General features: G+C 48.3%; 1 protein-coding gene across 1 annotated transcript in view; it reads right to left on the reverse strand.

Annotated features, from left to right (window-relative positions):
• GFUS (GDP-L-fucose synthase) overlaps positions 1–20,987 on the reverse strand; it is a 153,532-nt gene extending 132,545 nt beyond the window's left edge. Inside the window, exons 1-2 of the mRNA XM_069621769.1 lie at positions 20,757–20,987; positions 7,111–7,264 (exon numbers count right to left, since the gene is read on the reverse strand). Coding sequence (XP_069477870.1) covers positions 7,111–7,262 — 152 coding nt within the window. The 5' untranslated portion in view covers positions 7,263–7,264; positions 20,757–20,987. The remainder of the gene's footprint in view (positions 1–7,110; positions 7,265–20,756) is intronic.
• Between the last annotated feature and the right edge of the window lie 1,230 nt (positions 20,988–22,217).

Genomic DNA, 22,217 nt, shown 5'->3' on the forward strand with positions numbered 1-22,217 from the left:
TTCTCCGCAGTCAAAACCCCCTTCAACTGGCGGAATAGGAACACCTGAAGTATCCCAATTTGCAACGCGTCTTCCAAGTCCTCGATGGTGAAGAATTTCCCTGCCCTCCACAACTGACTCACTCGGTTTAGCCTGTCCTCAAACCATAGCTGAAATCATTCTGGACGGCCCACAGGTGACCGTGGAGAGGGCAAAGTAGTTACCAAGCGCACCTCCCTCCCCCTCATCCCCTGCCCACACCGCCAGTTACTCCAATCACCCCCAGTATGGGGTGTTCATTATCCTGCGCAGGATTTCTCCCACAGTTGCAGGTCTCAGATGAAGTTATTGTGGGGAACCAAAATCCTCAGCTGGGCAGCCTTTTAATACAGTTTAAGATACGGGATCCCTTCTGCTCCCATAGCTTTGTGCAGCACCAACTTGTGAGCTACCCGATGCTTCTTCCCCCTCCCAAACGAAACGGAGCATATGAATCTTTGCCTCTAAACACTCCCTCTGGCACAGCCAGGGCAGAATTTGAAGAGTGTATAACATCTGGGGGAGAAGTTCATCTTTAAGTCATTAAGCCTAGCCATCCAAAAGATGGTATGCCCCCCGCATGTCACAGTACAATCTCCCCAACATAGGCTGTAATTAGCGTCCACCTGCTCAAGAGACCTCATGATAGATACTCCCAAGTACCGAATCCGCTCCAATTCCAACCCATCCCCAGGTGTGAAATGTCCGCTACGTCCCGGCCAGAGTCCACATCAAACAGGACAGAATGGATTTTTCCCTATTCCCATTGTAGCCCGCAAGGTCGCCATACTCTTCTAACACTACTAACTCCGCCGGGACGTAGACCAGTGGATTCTGCAGATTAAGAAGAATGTCATCGGTGAACATCCCCAACTTGAATTATGTCCCCCACTACAATCCTCTCCACTCGGGAGGCCTGCCTCAACCGTTCGACCAATGGCTCCAAGGAAATACAAGGCAAACAGCAGAGGCAAAAGGGGCAACCTTGTCTAGTCCTTCTGCAGAGGCCAAACTCACGTGAAAACATACCATTTACTGCTACCTGGGCTCTGGGGTCTGCGTACACCGCAGTGATAACATTGACAACGTTAGATCCCACTACATATTTCCAAAGGACCGCGTACAGGAAGGCTCAATTGACCCTGTCAAAGGCTTTTACGGCATCCAAGGCCAAAAGGGTCAGACTATCTCCCTTTCCCCTGCCTGCATCCATAAGGTGCAATGTCTTCTGCAGGTTATCTGCCGCCTGCCCGCTGATGAGGACCCCAAATTGGTCCGAATGGACCAATCGCAGCATCAACCCCTCAAACCGAGAAGCCAGGACCCTGGTGAATATCTTGCCATCAGCATCAAGGAGGGAAATGGGTCGATACAATGCACACAATCAGGAATCCTTCCCCTTCTTGGGCAATACTGAAATCCGAGCCTGGCAAAAAGTTCTGGGTGCCTTACCAGTCTCCATAACGTTGAACAGCCTTGCTGTATGAGGGACCAGCAAATCTGCAAATGATTTGTAAAAGCCCATGGAATAGCCATGCCCCCCACCCCTCAGGGCCTTTCCTGCCTGCAGTAGTCTAATGGCGAGGAGAATTTATATAGTTGCTCATAAAACAGTCACCAATGTCAACCAGGTCATGAACCAGGATTCCCTGGGCATCCTGAACCTCCTCAATCTGTCCACTAAAAGCACATCGGATTTATTACCTTTTTCATAATATTTCTGGTGCAAGAATTGTAGGTCCTGCACAGTTTTCCCCCCATCTCCAAGGACAATAACTCTCCTCTCCACCCCCCAACTTCCGTTATGAGGTCCTCCCGCTCCAGCGCCCATCTGTATCTTGTTCTCCAATGTCGTGATTTCGCCCTGTAATATGTCCTACAACAATAACCCCGCCCTCCTCTTATTAGACCCATCCCAGAGGAGCAGACCTCTGCAAGTCACCTTCGCCACCTCCCACACTGTACAGGTCGACCACTCCTGTTGTCATTCCTCTGAAAAACTGGGATGCTTCCCTCATTTCAGATAGAAAAACTGCCTCCTTCCACAATTAATCATTGCACCGCCATGAGAGTCTTGTGTGCGGACGCCTGCCGTGACAAACTGCATAACTACCATATCGTGGCCAAATCAACCAATCAGGACCAGATCACAGGAAGGCCCCTCCCCCACATCTCCCTGCACACGCAGACGTAATCAATAGAGGTATATGTCCCATGTGGTGCAGAATAAAACGTAAAACCCCTCTCCTCCAAGTGTCGTGTCCTCCATGCATCCAATGATGCCTGTGCAGCGAGGAGCTCACGGAGACCCTCCCGTACCGGAGGTGGACGACTCCTTCCATCCGCTTTATCCTCAGCGCATCCGTCCATCTCAGGATCAGCCCACATATTGAAAAAAAACCTCAATATCAGCGCCCCCCCACCCCACTTTCCACCAATACCCACACCAAAACGCTCCTGAAAAACTCCAACTGCCCCCGATTCGGGCAGTACACTGTGGCCAAGGTCATCCATTCCCCCCCACACCCCCAATGGTGCACAACACCACAAGTGCTTAGCCGCTTTCTTCCCTCCACACTTTCAAGTCACCCATCCCCAATCTCTTATGCAACATGATGCCCACCCTCCTTTCTTTGCCTCCCTCGATACCCAAAAAGCATGCACAATCTGCCCGCTGGACATCCGCCGTTATGCCCCAGTCACCATACTTGTCTCTGGATTCATCAAGACATCCAGACCCATCCTCTGGAATTCTCTGGCTATCAGGAAGCGGTTGGTGGGCGAGTTCCCCCACATAACATTCACTGTTTCCAACAGCAGACAATCACTCCGCCCCTGAACCAACTCTACCCCCGCCATATCCAACAAGAGGACCCCACTCCCACACAGACCAAAGCGACACAATGAGCAACAGTTTGTGAAACCATTGAAAGCCATACAGCACCCCCCTCACATCTATCCTCCCCAAACCAAACCCCAAATACAACCTGAGACGCCCATTCTGAGATGGGCCACTTGCTCCCGTCCGGAACACGTGTAAAACCCCTTGCAATAATGTAACCATGCCTCATACCCCAAAGCTCTTCACTCAAGTCGCAGTATCCCTCCACCACCACATGACCTCTGTCAACAAACCACAGAAGTTTTAAGCTAACACTGGTCCGTTTCACGTTACTGGTGATAGGGTATTCAATAACAGGTACTTACCCCTCTGGAAACTATTGCGCTGCTAAAGTCCCTTTTCTTCACCCACTTCTACATTCTACGGACCTCCCTCATTTTCTCTCTCCGAAAGGTGTCTCAGCACCTGCGCCCCCCATGTTCACCAGATAATCAACTCCAATACCTTCAAAGCCCATAGCAAACGGGTAGGACCATCTGTACCGCAGACCACTCTCCGAAAGCAATGCCACTATGGGATAGGGTGAGATTGGAAAAGGTCCTGGTATATCTGCAGTATCCCTGTCAAATTCAATATCGCGTTGGCCTTTTCCAGCAACTCTGCCTTATCACCATAAGGCGGAGGAATTTTACAACCACCGACCTGGGGCCTTTCACTCTCAGGATACCAGTCCGGTGGGCCATTTCGATCTCACACTCCCTTCTGACCCCCCCCCCCCAAAAACCCCACCCCTCCGACATCTGCAAACAGAGAATTCACAATTACTTCCATTTTCCTCCAGACATCATTGGGGGGATTCTCCCTTCCACTCCTTTAGGCCAAACACACTCTATTCCTCCATTCCCCATTTTTGAGGTTATCCAGCTTAAAGCGAAACTCCTCCTCCGCAGCTCCATGACTGTCATCTTCGGCTCGTACTACACATCAAATAGGTCAGCCCGGAGGTTATTGTTCTCCATCCCTTTGAATTTTTCCTCAAACACTTCTACCCTCCCACTCAAGTCCGTGATGTAGGCCTGAATGCCCCCCCCCATCAGAACCTTGATTTCCTGTAGAATGTCCTTAATATCTTTGGTAGAAGGAAGCGCGGGCATCCAGCCGGCTACAACTGTGGGGAAGCCCAAATCCTCCTTGGCAGCCATGGGCGCCCTCCTCCTATACTGTTGTAGAGCCAAAAGACCAAGTGGCGGCCCCCTTCCAGGTTCCACTCATCACCGGCACCCGCAGGCCCAGTGGCACCCACTTCCCACAACCTCACACAGCACGTCAGGCTCACATGGGGCAACAACCCCCCCCACCTCAAGTCCTGACGTGGTTATGAAGTGTTCGCCCCTCGATGACAGTACCACTCCCCTACAACTGCACCTCCAACTTGGGGCCCAGCTAAGGGATCCCCTACTGGCAGTCCACGAGGCTCTGGCGCCACCGTAACCCTGTGGAATCCAGAGACACGTCAACTCTCAGCAATGGGGAAGATCCGCCACCAGACGGCAACAGCACAAATGCGGCCAGTCACTCCAATGTGGGCAAACCCAGCTGCTCATCCGCAGGCCACAGAAATACTGCGTCGTAGTCCCCTGCGCCGGGGCCAGCTCAAAAGACCCCTACCGGCACTCCACACGCTCCCCTGCGGTCAGGGCTCTAGGCGGGGTGTCAGCCGCATGGGCAGGCTCATCACCCCGTCTGGTCGCACAACCTGGACATAGACAGCTCCCTGGCAGTACCACACACCTTCTCCGTAGCACTGGCACCCACCCAAAATTAACCTAGCCAGCAGTGCCAGCCAATCGATGCAGTGCCACCGCCTCAGTCACAGCTCACAGGGCACTCCTGCAGTGGTCCACTCCTTCCCCATGGGCTACAGCTCAGTGCCATATGCGGGAACTCACTCTGCTGCGGCCTGGGTCGGGGATCTACTCCCAAGCCCACAACGTCGTGGTAAATCACGGACATCGCAATCATTCACACACGTGCTACAGTGAATCCCACTGAATTATCCAATTTGACTGAAAATAAAATTACTGTATGGCCTAGTTGACCGAAGTTAGGCTGTACGAAATGATCGTACAACCAAAAATTCAAACTAGGCAATATGGTTCCATTATAGCGAACAAGGGGAATGCGGGTTGTGGGGGCGTCCCCCCGCTCCTCTTTCTCGCTGTAATGGGAGCTTCCGATGATAGGCCGGGCGAACCAGCCACATGGATTTGAACTTAATCCTCTGGTCTACCAAAAGACAGTGGAGGGCCCACAGCACAGGACTGATGTGAGATCCATAGTGTGAATTGTTAGCCACCCTAGCTGCTAGGTTTTGTAGCAGTTGCAGGCGGTGAAGGGAACCCATAGGTTGAGTCAAGTAGAGCGTGTTGCAATAATCAATGCGACTGGCAATTAGCGACGTTACCAGCAGAGGCTGAAGGTGATTGGGCAGAAAAGGGAGTACTTACCGAAGCACTCTAAGAAGAAAATGTCCAGTCTTGCACACAGCGCTCACTTGCAGTGTCATCGATAAAGAAGATGGCAGAAGAACCCCTAAATTCCTAACCACTGTCACAGGGATAGGAAGATCACCCAGGGCGGGGAGCCAGAAGGAAGGTGTCCACATAGAAGCAGTAGTAGAAGAACCCATCACCAGTTGTTCCCATTCAGTTTAAGCCAGTTCGTACTCAGCCAGTTTCCCACAGACACTTGCATAGTTCAAGGGATGCTGCAGCCTGATCACGATCTAGTCGGACCAGGATCTGATTTGGCATAGGAATAATAGCAACAGCTGTACGAGTGGATGAAGCGAACCAGCGGTTGAATATAGATATTAAAGAGCATGGGGGACAAAGCAGAGCTATGCAGAACACTACAGGACAATGCACAGGAGGTAGAGAAAGCAGTTGACTCCTGTCCGTTAAGAATGAGGCAAACAAAGCAAGGACGGGTGCCGAAAGGTTGACCGTGTGGAAAGCTGTAGATCAATCTAGTAGAATCAGGGCACCCACTCCACCCCGGTCCACTAGCATGGTCAGGTTATTTACCACAGACACCAGGACACTCTTGGTCTCTCGCCGTGGCCGAAAACCGGACTGAAACGGGTGAAAGAGTTTAGATGTTTCAAGAAAAGAAGAGAAGAGGGGGCCATCAGGGACTCCAGCAGCTTCATAAAGAACAGAAGAAAAGAAATGGGACGGAAATAACACCGAAGCATCCAGGGACGGTTTCTTCAAAAGATCAGGGACAGGCTTTATAGGATACATACCACAGTAGCAGCATATTAAACAGACAATTCTTTGCATACAACCAGTGTGGAGTCCAGTTCAGACCGGACAAGACAAACCAGGACAAGATGGTGCTTGTGAGGTCGGCGGCAGACAGAATAGAAAAAATATAGACAACATACTATACAGTTGCAGGTTTATACATTCCAATTGCAATTTACGGCACAAAAAGATAAAGTGATTGCAAAGAAACACATTGTTTTGATCAAGGGGCAAATCCTGCTTTAGAACCCTTCTTTTCAAGGTGATCAACTTAGTGGCTAGACTGAATAGCTTCCCCCTAGACTAGTTGGCAACTGTCCTTCGGGAGCACCAGTGAAAACTATTCACCAGCTGTCTGAGGCTCAGCAATGTGGAGAACCTTTGGTGCGAGCACCAGCGGTTCATGTGTCACTGCATAGCAACACCAAAGTAACTACACCATGTACTGCACCCGGTAGCAATTGTCCTAATTTCTACTGCTTGTGCAAACAGATCCATGTGAGCTTCTGCAACCATAAAAGTGCAAGTTCTTTGCTCACTTACGTCTGCACAAACGCTTTTCTAAATGTCACAACTCACACAGACCATAGATACATGGTTTGTCTTTAGAATTTCAGCTTTCTGTGCAAAAGCGAGGTTAACAAAAGGCAGAAATTATGTTGCCATTCAGGTTTTCACTCTGTTCCATACGTGAAAACATAAGGGTTTCTATTGGGCTGAACAGTAACACTTGCAAGGTGCATCAACAACAACCAACCAGATTTAGTGTAATGCGTGGAGCAGTTAAGAATATAGTAGGAAAATATTTCTGTTTGAATGGAAACCTATTGCCATACATGTGGTTGAAGTACACACCCAGACTTAACCAGCATGCTGGAGAAAGACACACAGAATTATCCATCAACCCACAGCTGCAAAGAAGCAGACCATGAAATCACTCACGTTAGATCAGCGTCCTTAGAGGAAAGGAAGATCCACTCCTCGTCTGGCCTGCCTTCGCCATCAGCCACCACTCTCTCGATGGCTTTCCCCACAAGTCCAGATCCACCAGTTACAAGAATGCGCTTGGTCTTCACTTCTGTAGGGGCAGCCATGGCTACTCACGGAAAAGAAATAACAGAACGTTATGGCATTTCCATTAAATTGTTTGCAAACAAAGTACACTGTCATTGCATCTACAATATGATGAATTGCTTATTAGTACAGGTAGGATGAAGGGTGGGGGCATGGACACCAGAGATCGTATATTATCAATAGTTCCCGTAATTTAACCCAATCTCAACCGAGAGTTGCACAATGAGTCCAAATCCCTAGCAAGGTGCATGAATTTATTTTATAACACGCTCAAGGTACCGGGATTCAAACCTATGTTGCTCTGCGTGGTCTTTCTTCCAAGACAGACGCGCTGCTCCCGAGCTATCCTCCCGGCCTATACAAGTGTCAGCGGCAAGGTGCGTAAAAGGTTCAACAGCGCCCCATAACCACCAGCCTCCTTCCATTAAACCCCAAAACATCCATCCGGCTTCATTTCCTTCTTATTATAACCTGTTGCCTTCTCGGCTCAGGTTTCCCCACAGAACATACAAGCCATTTTGCTCCCTGGTTAGAACTGTGCAGTTAACTCTAGTGCAGCCAGCGGGTGGCTCATAAGTGCAGAGAGAAGGGACTGTAGGGTTGCAGATACAGACCCTTAAGTGCTGGGGAGCCCGGAGGCAGTGAAGGGCAACTGGACATGCAGGAGCCCAAGCCCAAGTTCAGAGGGTGACCAGTGCGCAGAGCAGTCAGGTGCATCAGCAGTCAAACATTTACAGTCTCTGCATAACCCTCATGCAGAGAGATGCGTAATTTCAAGTTGATAGCCCAAGGGTTTAGCTAGAGCTGAAATGCCTCGCTTGAAAGGCACGTGGTAATCAATCACTGATCTAACAGCATTCGTGTGTATGTCCACGAGTGCTTCCAGCTCAGATAGTCACCAATGCCACACTCACTCCATCTGTGTAAAAACACACACATACGAAGGTACAAGTCTACAGCAACTGCCATGCCATTAGTGCAACCCTCCCACATCAAATATTTGAATGCAGTCCAAAAGAAGATCCTTTTGGGAACCAGAATAGCGGAGTATTCATGAAATCAAGGGGGTTTCTAACCCTCCATCGATTTCCATTTTACTCCGTTCTGAAGCCATGTATGGTATAGAAGGTCAGGGAGACGAAGGCCCTCCTAGACCCAAAAACCAGAACACCAAAATGGAAATCGGAAAAGAAAACACTATTGTTTGTGGCATTGAGGTTTCTGCATTGCTCAGGATTTTGTAACTGTGTGCCAAATCGGTGATAGCCTCGATCTCTGAGATTGAATTCCTCGTTGACCTAAAGTCTTTGCGTACTTACTGTACTTTACCTTTAAAAAAAGCTGAATAAATATTCCAACAGAAAATTATTCTGTACAAAATTACTTTATTCCTCAATGCCCACACACGTGTTTGCTCACCCAAAATTAAGAGCCCACCATGTAGTCGATGCTACATTGAGCATGTCCTCCATTTCTTAATTGAGCACAAATTGGAGATTCTATATATCATAACCATCTTCGAGGGACTCCACAAAGTCTGTAGCTCAAATTCCACCTCCTTGCTCAGCAACTAGCAGCTAAAAAGAGGCTGCCCTGAAAGTAAAGTCACATAAGAGTTAAAATGAATCTTGCTCGACCTATCCGCTCCGATCAGCATAAAACAACATAAGTAGTGGGAGATCATATTATCTATTTTGGGGGAGGAGGGAGAGAGAAGGAAAATGAATTTGAAGAAGAACTGGTTTTTCGGTTCCATGTCAAAATCCCTCATGTTGAAGGGCGAATATACTTTTTTTTTGCAGTGGCCTTCAATGAGCAGGAAAGACTGTTTTTTAGGGGGTGGTGTTTACCTCACGAACCCTCTCTTGGAACTGCTCCCCCCATCTGCCCCCACTTTTCTCCCATGTTGGCAGGAATTTCTTATCGGGGTGTCAGCACCCTAAACCGCTCTCCTGCTTATTCCATCCCCTCCACAAACAAACTACCAGAGGGGACCGCCTCCTCGAATGCGGAGTCAAGAAGCAGCCCAACACAGCAGGCGTCTGACTCTGAGCAGCCTGGCGAACACTGCGCTGTCCGCGAAAGTCTGGAGCTAAGTGGGCTCGACCCAACTGCCAGGGATCCGACACCCAAGCCAGACACAGGTGCCCACACCCCACCACACAGATGAACCAGCAAACGCCAGCCCGATGAAGAAGTCGATGCAACAAACAGGTCCAGGGAATCCAGTAAGAAGCTGAAATGTGGGGGCCGGGAGGGGGAAATGCTAAGCAGCAACGATGATGGCGTCCAAGGTGTGTAAAATTCTGTTTGGTGCTGCTGATTTGGTGCCAAAGACCACAAAGTGGTGGTGGAGGGTGCTTGGCATAACAGAACCAGGCCGATCCGACACTGCAAGCAGCAGTAGGCGGGTATATAGGGGCGGTGAGGAGTGACGCTGCCTGGATAAAACAGCGGGTCACTCAGGGCGTGCTACAACTGCAAGCCGCCGCGAAGTGCAGCCTGTTGAGGGGAGGAGCTGCGAAGCCCGTGTGCAGTGGACTGTGTGCCCCGGTGGCTGCCCTCCCCCACGTAACGCCTCATGTGGCAGCTCAACGGGTGATTGCTCCTGTGGCCACTGCACCGTGGTGCAAAGGGACTGTGAGCCAAGGGGAGGTTTGGGCAGCTGTAATTGAACAGAGCAGCCTTCAGGACTGGTTTGGGAGAAGTAGCACGAGTTAGGGTGGTGACCATTAAAAAGGTACTGTATTGGTGGTGAGATTTACAGCATGGCACCAAGGGGGCAATAAGATGAAAGATGCAAGGAAGAAACACGGCCCTATGTACTCCAACCAAATACTCCTGCGAAGAACCCAGGGTCAGAAGTCCTAAAAGATAATGGCGGCCCGAGTGTGATGGCGGCCGAACCGCGTGCGGATCAGCTGATAGCGGCGATGCAAAGCGTTTTCATGTCTGTCAACGTCAAGTTGGACGGTATAGTGCCAAATATTTGCCAATTGAAATTCTAATTGGCTAAAGAAAGCAGCAGCATCATCATCATCATCACGGAAGCAGAGACCAGGATTGTGGAGGTGGAAGACACAGTAGGGCAGCATGACGGGGCAATTGCTGAATTGAGGGCGGAAGTAGCCCCAATTTGTATCAAATGTGATGACCTTAGGGTCACACTCACGATGCAATAATGTGCGGATAGTTGGAGCGCCCGAGAAAGCCTGTAAGGAGACCATGGAACCATTTGTAGAAGAGCTGGTCCAAAACCTCTTTGGTGCGACATTTCCGGCGAGATTTCTGCTCCAGCGTACTCACTGTGCCTGGTTCCTGTGCCGAAACCCGGGGTCCGCAGCACACAATCATTGTGAGGCTGCTCAAATATAGAGCCAGAAACCACGTCTTGAAAAGGTATAGAGAGCAGGGAACACTCCGTTATGAGGCCAGTAATATCCATATATATCCAGATTTTGAGGCTGGGGTGCAGGTGTGGAGTAGATCATATGACCCGGTTAAGAGGATGCTGCGGGCTAGGCAGATTTAATATACCCCAATGCTCCCTGCCAAGCCACAAATACAACACGGAGGACGGGCACTCTAACAGTCCAGCTGAAGCCACAGCTTATATAGAAGCTTTGATTACACTATCGCCACGGAAGCACATTCATCCCAGGCGGGTGAAGTCCTTACCTTGGATCATCAGTCACTGGCATTTCAAGTTGACAAGCATTACATCGACCCAGCAGGGAGATGTGTTGGTATGGGGAAGGGAATGCTGGGAACATGTTGGGGCTGGTGAACACCTATGGTCCAAATGTTTATGACCCATCATTTCATGGTCAGCTGTCTGAGCCAATTGTGCAAGTGCGAGCCCCGGATGCAATGCCCCCATTATATGGGGAGGCGACTTTAATACAATTCTTCATGTCGAAGTCATAAAGGACCGTTCGACTACCACCTTGCGCGGTCTTACCAGTGCAGCGCAAATGTTACAACAAGTCATGTCCCAGCTGAGACTGGTGGATGTAATGAGAAATAGCTACCCTGAGACTAGGGAAAAAACATTATTCCTCGGTCGACAACACGATGTCCAGAATAGATCTTTGGTTATTGCCTGCTGAATGGCTGGCGAGAGTAGATTAATGCAAAATCCACTGAGAACATTGTCTGATCATTCACCGGTGGAGGTGTCCCTGGAAGCGGGGGACTCCCCAAGCCCTAGACCACAGTGGAGGATGGCTCCCTTCGTTACTGGATGCTACTGTGGTGTCCTCCCTCCAGCACAAAAAAAAAAATAAACAAATCAAATCGATGGATTTTTTGCCATCAATGAGGGGTCGGTGTCTAGTGATTCAATAGTATGGGATGCATTCAAGGTATTGGTGGCATGGAACTTCCATCGGTCACTGAAAAGGGATACGTGGGAGTTAGGCGAGGTGGAAATGCAATCGCAACATCTAGAGAATTAATATGGGGGAGTCCCACTACAGAGCATTGCTGGGAGTGATCTATGTAAGATGCAGATGATCTGGGACCTGGCGGATAGAGAGGTTCAGTGTATGGCCAAGCTTATCCTAGCGCAGAGGTAATCGGCATACCGTGAAATTATCTGGAGTGTCCTTCCCTGATGCCAACGACCTAATTGCTGCCGCCACTTCCTCTATCATCACCGGCTGATCCCAGGTTAACTGGGCCTCCTCTGGTAGGCCAGGGAGCGTTATTCCCTTCATTTAATGTTCTAGCTCTGCATATGTCGGCATTAGCATACAGCGCCCACCCCGGAACAATTAGCAATTTGTGCGCTGACTGCTGGAACTTTAATACTCTGCAATCTGTCAGCAACATTGACAACGGGACACGAGACACCCGATATCTGGTGGGAAAGATGATATTCACACAACATCTGCTTGATGATGACCTCTCAAGATCTGGGGTGGATCCTCCGACGCCTGGTCACCCCCCCGGAGCATAGCGATTTACCATCCGATTGGTCCTTCCAGGAACGCCACTTTATCCAGTGTCCCTTTCCCACAGCCACCTGCCGATGGGCACGGGTGGCCATGTGACTGGTACATGGGCTAAGATCAATTTCCCTTCCACCCCGTGTGATGCTGGAATGGCTGACCACCCTGTAATTCCATCACCTAGTGTTGTTCTACCCGCTTCAATTTGTCTAGGACAAGCAGCTTGTACTCAGTCTCCCTCCTCCCTGTCCCCCAGAGTGCTGGTCATGTGTTTTAGATCTGGTTTTTCCAGGTTGGGTCCGCCCTCCGGGGTTTCCCTGCCGAATGTGTTTACCAAATATATATTTTTTCCCCCAATCTTGTGCCATTTACATAGAAATCCCTTGGGCTGACTGTACATGTGATGCAGCTCTACCGCTGCCCTTCCCAGTGAGGTCTTCTTTTACAGGGTGACTGTGGCATTGTGCACCCTTGGTGTTCAAAGGGTTTGGAATTGGGACAAACTGGTCCCCTGTGCAAACGTTCAGTCTGGGGTAAGGTTTTTGCCTGCAACCTGGCACATGGTTGTCTGGGAACCAAACTCCAGGGTTCCTGAGAGGTTGAAGTACTAAGTGTGGTGACAAAACCTTGTTAGTTTTGGGCGCTGGCAGTAGGTTGGTGGTCCAGTACTTTAGATAATTATTCACAGTTCAGTCTGTTGGTGTTGTACATTGGTTTTTATTGTTCAGATACAATAAAACAATTGAGGCACTTATGCCATAGTGGTGAAACAAAAAAAGCAGACGCGCGTTTCGACCCTAGTCTTTATCAAGGCTGTGTGGGGTGAGGTGTTAGGAGTGGTGTTGGAGAGTGAGCAGTGTAGTGGCATAACACTGGTGGAAACAACATTTTAAAGTCAATAATGGTTGGTCACAGTAATGCATGGACGATAATAGGTTAATAAAAAGAGTTGATCAGAATTTATTTATTTGCATTTTTAAAGCGCTCGCACAGCCCGCGGGCATCGAGGCGCTGTTACAGGAATTGTTTGTATTAGTTGCGTGGTTATTTGTCTTAGTTGCGCATTTATAACGCGCTTAAATACCCAGTGGTTTCTAAGCACGGACCCGGGGATCGAACTTGTATTGCTTCATGTCGTCTTGCTTCCAAGGCAAGCACGTTGCCGCCGAGCTATCCTCCCAGGACAAATGATACCTGAATTAGGACACGTGGCGAGTGGTAGGTGGTGACTGTTGGTAAAGAGCGGGAAGACATGTTAATAACTTGGGTCATCATCAATGATACATATAAAGGCATAGTTGTTTGGACATTTAATTGATTCATGCACACAGTACCAAGGATAGAAGAACGGGTAAAAGGTAAAGGAAATGAGAGAGAGAGAGAGAGAGAGTTAGATGCATGGTTGAGGCCCATGGAGTAAGTGCAGGAAAGGTCACAGTGGGGCTGGTGCTTAACAAAAAAGTGTTCGAGCTGGCTCATGATGGAGCAAGTAGGATAGTCACCTGAATAGGGTGCTGGACTGAGGCTTAATGGCTCATTCATCTAGAAGAAAGAAGATGATGAAGCTATGGTTAGCAATTGCCAAATATCCCTGGACGGGGTGTCAAGTGGCAGTTGTGGAGCAATGTGTAGGGGCAGGCAGGGCTGGGGTTGAGCCTGCAGAGGGGCAGGAAAGGCTGGAGCAGGGGGTGCGGTCTGTGTAGATGAGGGCGAATTGCCAGCTGCGTCCTAAGTTGGTTGAGAAGGCGGGCTGAGGCTATGGTCCGCCCGCATGAGGTGCCCCGGGTGGGCGCCTCTGTGCTGAAGAGCGGCGTACTGAGGGGAATGGTGTCATCCTTTGTCCGGTGCATGCAGGTGGCCCCGTGCTGGGGGGTGTTGAGTCATGATAGAGCAGGAGATCAGGAGATCCCAGGGGGAACCTTGGGGGTGTCTTCCCGTTAGGAAGCATGCAGAAGGGTCGTGCAGAATTGGGGCTGGTTGTGCGGGGAGAACCATATGCCCCGTGATGTGGTCATTATGCTGGTAGGAGTATGAGGGCAAGGAGCCGTGAAGCAAGGGCAGCGTGCCTGTGTGCCAACTGGTCAGACCAAGGGCTGGGCTAGGTAGAGAAACAACAAGGGAAGGACGTACCCGAGAAAGAATGTCAGCGTCCACATCGAATGGTTCCAGTCAGGAAGTGTGTGCTCCAATCCGGGTTAAGACACATGCTTCCTGATTGGAGAAAGGTAACAGAGATATGATTTGATTGGTTGGTGGTACATGATGCATGGGCTGACAATTGGTGCTCTGAGGTGTCAATCGGGGAGGAGGGGGGGCATATCAGCCGTTGTTTGGTCAACAACAATTCATGATAGTAAGTGCGGCCCGGAGTGGCAGGAAGAAAAAGGGGGGTGGGAGGAGTTAGAAATGTAGTTAAAAATTGGATATATAGGGTCCCCTGGAGGGACTTATTGGAATGGAGTGTCTAATGGGCCTCGGTCAAGGCAGGTCTTGGTTTGTTAATTTGGTGCTTGCAAATTAGTTGCCCGCGGGGTAGTAGTGGACTGGGGGAGGGGGGGGAAATTATCCAACTGAGTCACGTCTGCTGGTGACAAGGAATGTTCAGGGTTGCTCAAGAGTGGGACAGCGACAATTGTTGTGGGAAATAGGCTGCGGAGCCCACTGGGCGTTGTTGCTGACATTGAGTTTGTCAGAGGGTCGTGTGGGGGCCAAATGAGCCCTGGTAAGGGATAAGGTTTATGAAAAGTGTGGAGTCACACGGTTGTTGTGATTTGAGGGATGGAGGGGTCAGGTAATCCATGCCACCAGTGGGAGAGGGGTGGTTGGCCAGAAATTTGGCCATATGACCAAGGTAAAATGAAAGTTGAAGGTCAAGTGTCTAGCACTTGGGGCTGAAGGGTCAGAATGAATTAGATGCTGATCGGGTGGTACAGATAAAGAAGAGTTGAATTATGAACAAGTGACACAAAACGAGACGGTTTGTTTCATAAGAAAACGTGGAAATCATGATCACTGTTGAGGCCAATGGTTACGCCTCTGTATTTGCAGATCAGTTTTGCTTCTCTCTGCCGCAGGTGGAGTTCCCTGTCACCTCCTCTGGTATCTGCCAGTATTGTTCCTAGTCCCACGAGGGCGAGGTCATCTTTGTTGGCCCACTGGTGGTTTTCTTGCCAGTGAAGCGCCCGTGGGTATTTGGCGTCTTTGGAATGCAGGGAGCTCAGGTGTTCTCGAAATCTGGTTCCGAGTTCCCTCTTAGTGCTTCCGATGTATTTTCGATAACGCACACATTATGGCATAGATAACATTTTGATTTACAGTTGATGAACTGTTTGATGTCGTGTGCGTCAGTATCACTGAAGTCAACTGTCTTGGTGTTCCTGGCATGTTTGCACATTGAACATGTTCCGCATTTGTAAAAACCCACGGGTTTTGTTCTTGTGAGCCAATTGTCATCTATTCTGGGTGCTGGTGCCATAAAAGAGGGCCTTTGATTGTCTTGAGAGTTTTGGCCTTGGTGTAGGTCAGGCAAGGTTTGTCTGGTAGCCATTTTCTGAGGTCTTCGTCTATTGTCAAGATGTGCCAGTGTCTTTTTAATATTCTTTGGTGTCGTCCCCCCCCTAGCAGGTGTCCTGCTGCCCCCCACATTATAACTCAGAGAGACTGGAGGTACTTTTTTACCGACCACTCATAAACAGCCCTCCAATAGACTGATTCAAACAACGCATCATGTTAAAAGGGTCACTTGCTTCCCCACTATCCCTACTTGGTTATTCCTCTCTTATATGTTTTATGATCATTATAATGTCATATGACACAAGCTTTTTTTCAAAAATAGCAATTTATTTATTTTTCTTAAAACACACTTTTCAACACTTTTTTTTTTCTTTTTGTTCAATTGTGAGAAAAATCAATAGAATTGGTTGACAAACATATAGGTCAATACTTTTCAATTTCATTGTGCACATCCAAAAATGTGTAGTAATGCATTTTTTGACCATTCTTTCAAGATAAAAATATAAGGATCTGTTTTCTCCCCTCTGTCATAGAAAGGTGCCTCCCAGTCCCAAGACCACTTTACTCTGTATCACTATCCTGCTGCCCCCCCCTTCTTTACTCCTCTTGAATGTGATAGGTGCGTACCCCTATCTGGTGCTGAAACAGCACCTTTAGTGTCAGGGGAGTTTTCCTAAAGTCGTACTGGCAGTAAGACTTTAGTAAGCTATCCCAGTGGTTTGTAGATCCAACTCTATCAGTCTGCACTAGCGCAGGACGGTGGTAGTGTGGCAGAGCAGTCGGGCTTATCTTAAGAGGAAAACGTGAGCTGTAGGCAAGTACACTGAATCTTACTTCGTTAGACCGGCACAGCAAAGAAGCACCGGCACATATATTTATATAAATGATATATTTACACCAGAATCATTTTAAATACTTCAGAAGTTTATTGCAGAACACTTAGGAATACTAGATAATACACTTCACAGGGAACTTCACTTTTGCATTTGTTCGTGGTTACATTTGTAGCAACGTTATCACATTATCAGTAATTGTGCACGCATGTGGTTTTCAACGGGTTATACGGCAATGCATTTACTCTGCAAACACATATAGAAAAGTCACTTAAACTGAGGAAAATAAGTGGTTAGTGCAACATGAGCTTAGTTCAAGGTTATAGAGACAGTTTCTTCGCCTTTCAAGTCTTTTAAGTCCAAAAACACAACCCTAGCTAAAGGCAGTTGGAGAGAGTTTGAAGTCTTGCAAACAGCGAATATGAAGAGTTCCTGTGGATTTCTTCCAGTGTCTGAAGTTATTGAAGCAGCCAGTTATCAACTAACAAATGAGTCCTTAAAACGGACTTGAGGAGTGGACACAAGCAGAGGCAAGAGAGGGTTTCCCTGGACACCTCTATGTGCACTCCCAACGCTCTGGAGCGACTTCGTGGAATCACGTAAGCAATACCCTTTTCCCCACAGTACCTTTGGTTTGAAGAAAGTGTTTGCGTTGGCTTCTCCGTGATGTGGCAGCTCTAGATCGGACCTCCCGGATTCCTTGGTCTGGTGATGAAAGGCAGGACGATTGACGGTGTCTCAGCAGCAGTCTTGAGGGAGGACCTATAGCACAACTTTCAGCAGCTTCTTGGTTCACTCTGCGGTTGTGACGCCTTTTCAGCAGCACCAACAAGGACACAGATTGCCCGGTCAATCTTTGCTTTCTGCAGTTCCACACTCTGGTGAGGGGGTCTGGGAGATCTCTGGAGTGTCCTTACGGGTTCAGCAAAGATTTGGTCAGATTCGGCCTTTCCACGACGAAATGGGCATCAGGTCTCCTGGTTCTAGGGTTCTGCGGCTCTGAAGCACCCAAGAACTCGTGAGATGGCTTGTTTCAAAGTTAGTCTTGGGATTGGTTGTTCCCACCAGCCAAAAGGGAGTGAGTCATCCTCTTTTGAGCTCCTCTGTTGCATAGAAAACGGGGTCAGGACAGGCATGGTCGCTTCACGGTTTTGCAAAGGGTCTGCAGGATTCTCTGGTCGTCTTCTTTGCTTACTTCCGTTTCCTGTGGTCGGCTTGCTTTACACCTCACCTTTTATACAGTTCCAGCATACGCTCATCTGCAATCTCTCAGTATTTTACATAAAGGGGAGTTTGGCTGTCCAATCAGGACGGCCTGACCCCCTGTGGGAGCTGGACATTTCAGGCACTCTGGCAGACAAACAGGGGGGGTGGAAGACTTCTCCCCCACTTCCTGCCTGCTCAGATACTCTGGAGCCTATGCAGGGAAAGCAATCCTTTTTGCAGACAGGCATGTAGATTTGTGCACCTTTGATCCAGTCCGTAGGACCGGGGAATGGTCTCGGCTGTTCCGCAGACTTGGAGTGACAGCCACATATAGCAGAGCGGTCCCCGTATGGAGCTTCTCTGGTCTTTCCCCTACATATGACCCACATAAGCGAGCATCCTGGGATGGGGAGGGACACCTGGTCTTGGGTGATTTATAACGGTGGAGGAGTTTGTAACTAAATTGGAAAACAGTCCCATTAGAATCCTGAAGTGCTACCAGATATGGGCTGTAGTCCGCCGCAGGTGGCAGTCGTTCTCGCTGGAGAAGCGCAGCTGTATAGATGCAATTGTAACAGGGGTGACCGGAGACTGGTTTAGACTGGCCAGCCTTCTAAGAATGGGGCACGGGCAAAGTGGGAGAGGGACTTGGGGAGGGAAATACAATGGCAGAAATACATTTGCTTGACGAAGGAGGTCTTGCAAGATTTCGCTTAATACAGTTTAAAGTATTGAATCAGCTATACTATACTGCAGCCGAACTTGCCAAGTTTTCATCAGACATGAGTGACTAATGTGCGAAATGTAGCAGGGCTGGGGCGAATTCATTTCATATGTTCTGAGAGTACCCAGGATCATGCATTTTTAGCCGGATGTGGCAGACATGCTACACTAGATTGTGGACATACCTTCAGCGCTTTCCCCTCCAAAATACCTCATTGTACAAATGAAGACCACTGTATCAATGTGTCCTAATGACGTTAGATTGTATGCCCCCCCCTGGACGCTCAATAAGCCAATGTACTATGATCTCTGGCATGTCTGTGTTGGTTTCTAAATAAAAGATATTTTTTACAAAAGAAGCCATCTGGTTGCCAAGGACAATTGCCTCCTCCAAGGAAAGCCACCTCAACAGGAGGTACACAGTTGTTCCCAAGAACAGGGAGGAAAGATGTGCAATACCCCATGGCAGAGTGGAAAACCCAAAAATCCTAGAGAGTGTGTGAGAGCCAAACAGCCTCAAGAAGTAGCAACAACAGTAGGTTCCAACATCCATGTCCAGGTGAAGATATCACACAGAGTAGTGAAATACAGACAGCACTAGAGAACGAGGAAGCCAAACAATCCCAAGAAGGGAAAGAAATCCATGAACCCTTGGTTGGCTGAAGAAACCCCACGGCAGAGTACAAAACCAAGAAGCCCTCCGCAGGGTGAAAGCCCAACAACCCCAAGTAGGGGTAAAATACATTGTCCTCAACTACAAACATAAGTGTCTGGATCCCACGACGGGGTGGAGAGAATAATAGCCCAAGAGTGACGAAGGCAAAACTCCTGAGGGGAGAAGAACATACATGAAGCCAAAGTCATTGGAAACCACGACTCAGTTTACATAATGAAGGGCGTTGTGCCCTAAAACAAGAGAGTATGAAAATACGTTTTGGGGAACTTTGAACTGTACAACCAAGCACATGGCCTGGGAATAACAAGAGACATTGAAGAGGGAATCCTTTTTGAACATGTTCTGGTCAGATGTAGGTTTATCCTTTTTAGTAGTGGTAGAGTCGGCATTTCGGCCAGACTAGGCTTCTGTGTATTCAGAACTTGTATACTCTCTCTCTCTCTCTCTTTCCTAATGAAAGCCAACACGTGGGATCCAAAAAGCTAACAAAACATATCAGAAATGTGCAGGAGATGTGGTGTGTGGCATCGCCTACACCCAGTTTTTTCAGTGCAGTTTTTTTGCAAAATACCAACTGCGACAGTAATTTGCACTACCGATGCTAGTTTTACTATTGCTTTTGATCAACAATTCTAAAAATACAGAGTAAAATACTGACACCTCAATATCTTATCTGGACCACTGCATGGGAAAAACAAAATGATTGGGTGTTGGAGGTGACCTTAAAGAATTACTCGTTCTCCTCTTACTAGTACTTATGACCCGCCTCTCCCTCCACGGAGTGAAAAAGTCGATGACGTGTTCGGTGGTAGTGAACTAATAAATTGTGGTGGCTTGGAGGGTTATGTTCTTAGGGGCGAGAGGTGTTATAGAAAAAAAGAAGAAATGTGTTCCTGGTATGGAGGTTGGGACCGCATAAGTACTGTTAAAAACTACACTCCCTTACCCCTATTCCTCCCCTCCCCCTGTATTCTGGTTTGAAATTATGATTGTATTTTGGTAAATAAGCCACTTACTCTGTATGTCTATATATATAAAAAAAAAAAAACGGTACTATGTAACAAAGCATGCTGTCTTGTAACAGCGCCACGATGCCTCCAGGCTGTTGCGCGCTCTATAAATGATAAGTAAAATAAAGAAGGATTTTAACTTTTCGTTCGGGAACTTGTAGTGCTGGAGTTAAAATTATGAATCCAGGACTCCAAGTCCCTTCAAAATCAGGATTGGACTAGCCTCTCCCAATTGAACAGATAACGTTCTGGCATAGTATAGATTCAAGTCTGGCACGTGAGGCACCCCCCAAAAATTATTGCCAGGCGAGAGGTATGCGGATTTGCTCCCTTGATGTTAATTTCACCATCTACCAAAAACACCTGTCTTCGCCCACGCTTCAGAATGAACGGCTTGACTTTTCTTTTGCTCGTTTACTCTGAGGAGGGGAGCGCCTTCCGGAGCAGGTGTCAGCCCTGCCACTCCCCTGTGCGTGTCCTGTCTGCAAAAGCAGCAGCATAATGTACCTGGCAGTTTCCTAGAGGGGCAGTCTATGTAAGAGTACATTAGCTGCACCTTGAGAATGACCCACATCCCTGCGGTGTGCAGGCAGTGACTTACCTCCACAGACACCGGAACTGCACTGCCTTCTCGCTGCTCAGGGTAAATCCGCTTCCTTCCCGGCTGCCTGCAACGTGTTCAGAAGACAGGGTCTAGTTCCCGGCCATCAGAGAAACGGACCATAACAACTCCCCGCCCACTCTTTCTCACGTGACTTGGGGCACGTTCCCTACCATCACGTAGCGTCCGACGTCACCATTGTAATTTCCTGCAGCAATTCTAGTGAGCGGGAAGCATGCCTGCCTACATTTGAAAATCAAAAACCCTGAGATGTATGCCCCGCCCAGAGCCCCACAAGGCTCCGCCTCTTTGCACACGGCTCCGCCCACAAGCCCCGCCCACATGTCAAAATGTGCAGTTTGCACTTTACAGTGGAATTAGGGTGATCAGACTTCTAAAACGAAAAACCAGGACGACCAACAACATAGAAGATGGAAGACCCCATCGCAACCCACCAATTACCGCCACTCCCCCAACACGCCCCCACAACCACCACCCAACCATATTTCCAGCACTTCTCCTTTCTATAAACTGTATATGATCTCATTTGTGCAGCTTTGTGAATCTTGGCATGTTAATTCAAATAAGTGTTTTCTCTAATTGATATGACATGGCTTAATGTACACTCATTTCCAAGCCAGTATCTGTGGCACAGTCAGTAAGTGTTGTGACATGTACCTGAAAGGGTTGGGGGTTTGAGCCAATCCACCAACTTCAAATTTCAAGAAAAAATAAATAAATTTTTATTACCATAGCCACCCAACCATGGGGGTCCTGGGAGGAGGGTGATTTCCCCGGACCAGTGGAGTAACTTTGCTGAAAGTGTTGGGGGGGACATGACATCTGAAAATAAAGTGCTCCGGCCAAATAAAGGGGGACAAAATGGTGTACCATGAAAGTTGGGGGGATAAACACCCCTGTCCCCTCCTAAAATTACGCCCATGCCCCGGACTGTCCCGGGAAAACCGGGACGTCTGGTCACCCTAAGTGGAATGAAATACTTTTCATTAAATAGGCTATTAATAACCACCCAAATTGCATAGGACGAATGCATACATGCCAACTCTCCCGATTTCGGCGGGAGACTCCCAATTTTTCCATTAAAAATATTGTTATTTTTCACGTTCTCCTGCCGAAAATACATCTTTGCCCAATGCATTCTTATGGGACAAATGTTGTCTCCCGATTTTTCGGAGCAAATCTCCCTCCCAGCTGGTTTGGAATGTTGGCATGTATGCGATTGGCACATGCTTTCCTTAAATCAATACACACACAAAACCAAGAGACAATATTTTCTTCAAATAAGTGTTTTTGAAAACAATAAAATGTGTGCATGTTTTAAACTCCAAGAACCAATACAAAGGTTTTCCCTGGAACTTTCAGTACCAAAATTGGACATTTCCCCATAGTTGTTTGTCATCAGGTTATATAGTGCAGTGGTGACGTGTCCAGCCTGCAAAC

This window comes from Ambystoma mexicanum, chromosome 5q, assembly GCF_040938575.1.
Source record: "Ambystoma mexicanum isolate Mex_15411 chromosome 5q, UKY_AmexF1_1, whole genome shotgun sequence".
In the NCBI taxonomy this organism is placed as follows: domain Eukaryota; kingdom Metazoa; phylum Chordata; class Amphibia; order Caudata; family Ambystomatidae; genus Ambystoma; species Ambystoma mexicanum.